General features: G+C 35.0%; 1 protein-coding gene across 1 annotated transcript in view; it reads right to left on the bottom strand.

Moving 5' to 3' along the window:
- The window catches only part of LOC143025907 (uncharacterized), a 528-nt gene extending 447 nt beyond the window's left edge, over nucleotides 1-81 (bottom strand). The window contains exon 1 of the mRNA XM_076185887.1: nucleotides 1-81. This exon is cut by the window's left edge and continues 447 nt beyond it. Within this exon, the coding sequence (XP_076042002.1) occupies nucleotides 1-81 (81 nt within the window).
- Between the last annotated feature and the right edge of the window lie 2,419 nt (nucleotides 82-2,500).

Below are 2,500 nucleotides of genomic sequence, written 5' to 3'. Positions count from 1 at the left end.
TAGTTTCTTTGCAATGGGATATGTGGCGGTAGGTATTTGGGAAAGGATTGGTCTTATGGAGTTACCTGGTTTGTGTGACATCGTTGGCATCCATTAGTGTCTGTCAATACACCCCTTCACATGATATTGGAATCATGAATGATTATGTTCAAACCTTGAACTATGAGAATAAAATTTTGCAGATGATTAAGAAATAGAATGAAAACAGAGAAAACGAAGAGACAGATTTTAAATAAATAGTACAACAACAGATGTAGGAAAATGCAAAGGACACAGTTATTCAAGTAATAAAAGAAAAAGCAAATTGGGTAAGAAATAATGTGGATAGAAAAAAGTGCAATGTAGTATATGGACTAAAAGAAAAACATGGTTTGGTTAGGTACTTGAGAGAAAAAAAAATCTAAAAGAAGTACAAGACGATGTCCATGAAGTAGAAAAGGAAATAGAGGAAGTATATAGAATGGGACAATATTCTAAAGAAAGAAATCGACCCCTAAAGATAAAACTAAGATCACAAGTGGTAGCAGAAGACATACAGGCAAAATCAGGTAAGTTAGCAAAGAATAAACATTACAATAATATATGGATAAAAAAGAGAAATGAATGATGAAGAAGACACTGAGAGATGAAGCTAAATAAAAAGAAAAACGCGAAAAGAATGGAGGCCGAATGCAAGGAATTCTATTGGAAAGTGTTAGACATGAAGCTGAGAAAAATGTACACCAAGATAAGCGAAACAAAAGGAAAAGATAATGGGATGGAGAAGAAAAAAATATATAATAAAAAGTTGCCTATACTAATATAGATGGATTAATCTCAGGATTGAGTGAACTAAATGATTACCTGTCAGAAGAAAAACCAGACATAATGGGAACTGTGGAGACGAACTTAAGGGGTCCACTACCAGCAAATAGTGTTGGACATGAATTATATAATCATTGGATTGAAAACATGTTTTTGGTCAAGAAAAACTTAAATGTGACGAAGATTACAGAGGGTAAAAACAGTGTGGAAATGATCATGATTAAAGTTGAAGACAGCGACATGAAAAGTAGAAAGTTTGTAGTGATTTATGTGCCCCCAAAAATGGGCGCTTGGAAAGAGGGCGAGCATTCAAAACCGTTAGAAGATACAAGGCCTTAACTATGGGAGATTTTAACTCCAAGGAAATCTGTTGAGAAGAGATGACATTAAAAGGCGGAGAGGATCTATGGGGGAAATGTATTACTCGACATGACTATAGAACATACAATGACATAATGGGTAAAAGAAAATACCAGTTATAGAAATAATGAAGAACCGTTGAGACTAGATTTAATATATACAACAGAACCTGAAATTGTGGATAAAATTCAATACAAGGCTCTATTTGTAAAAAGTGATCACGTATTAATAGAGGTTAAACTAAAGGAGGAAATGTATATAGAGAGAAATGAGACATACAGATAAGGAAGATTGATGTACAACAAAACGGACTTTGGGAAACTTAAGAAATCCTTTCAAAATGCAAAGAAGAGACACAAGTGGAAGAATAATGGATGATTTTAATTAAGAATTATAATGAAGGAGTGAATAAATACGTACCAAGACAGAAATAGGAAAAGATGTACATTAAGTGCTGGTTCGGCAGAAGATGCAGTGAGGCGAAAGAAAGAATAGCTAAAGCTTTGAAAAGATAATAAAAAAAAAATAATAATAATAAAATAAATAAATGGAAAGTGGCAAATATATATCAACCATAGAAATGAATATGTAAAAGTGCCCAGAGAAGAAAAGCAGAAACTACGAAAAAGACATCATAGAAAAATGTAAAGATCAACCCAAACTATTAAATAGATATGTGAATAGTGAACTAAAAAATGAACAGGAAATGGTGAAACTACGCAACGGAAATGTAAAATATACAGATTTAGAAATGGCTGAAGTCATGAACAACCACTTCAAGTCGGTTTTCACTAGAGAAAAGTACAACAATGGGACGAAGGCATTGAAGCGCGATCACCCCTCTCCCCCATGAGGGAAATAACAATATCACAAAAAGAGATAATGAATCAACTAACGTAAACTAGGTAAATACACACATACACACACACACACACACACACACACACACACACACACACACACACACACACACACACACACACACACACACACACACACACACACACACACAGGGCTGAAATAATTTTAGTATCGCTGCACTGCGGGTTGTTACTCCAACTCTCGTGGGCGGGGAGTTGGGTGTGTGTGTGCGTGTAAGGTCACAGTGTTACCCATAGATCGGTCATACGAGCTCTGAGCTCTCATCCGGGAGGTTAATAACTGTCGATCACGAGTCCAACACGTGATCTAAGACCATGGTGAATGGTGACACACACATAAGTGGATATGTGTATGCAAAGCAGACTCTGGGAACGTGATGAATAAAGGGCGATAGATTTATCTATTTGTTTATCTATTTATTTTCTATTTATTATCATCATCATTATTTTTATTT

Source organism: Oratosquilla oratoria, chromosome 6, assembly GCF_046742065.1.
Source record: "Oratosquilla oratoria isolate Oo_2021 chromosome 6, ASM4674206v1, whole genome shotgun sequence".
NCBI classification, from domain to species: domain Eukaryota; kingdom Metazoa; phylum Arthropoda; class Malacostraca; order Stomatopoda; family Squillidae; genus Oratosquilla; species Oratosquilla oratoria.
The sequence above is the reverse complement of the archived record's forward strand: the minus strand, read 5'-3'. Positions and strand labels throughout refer to the sequence as shown.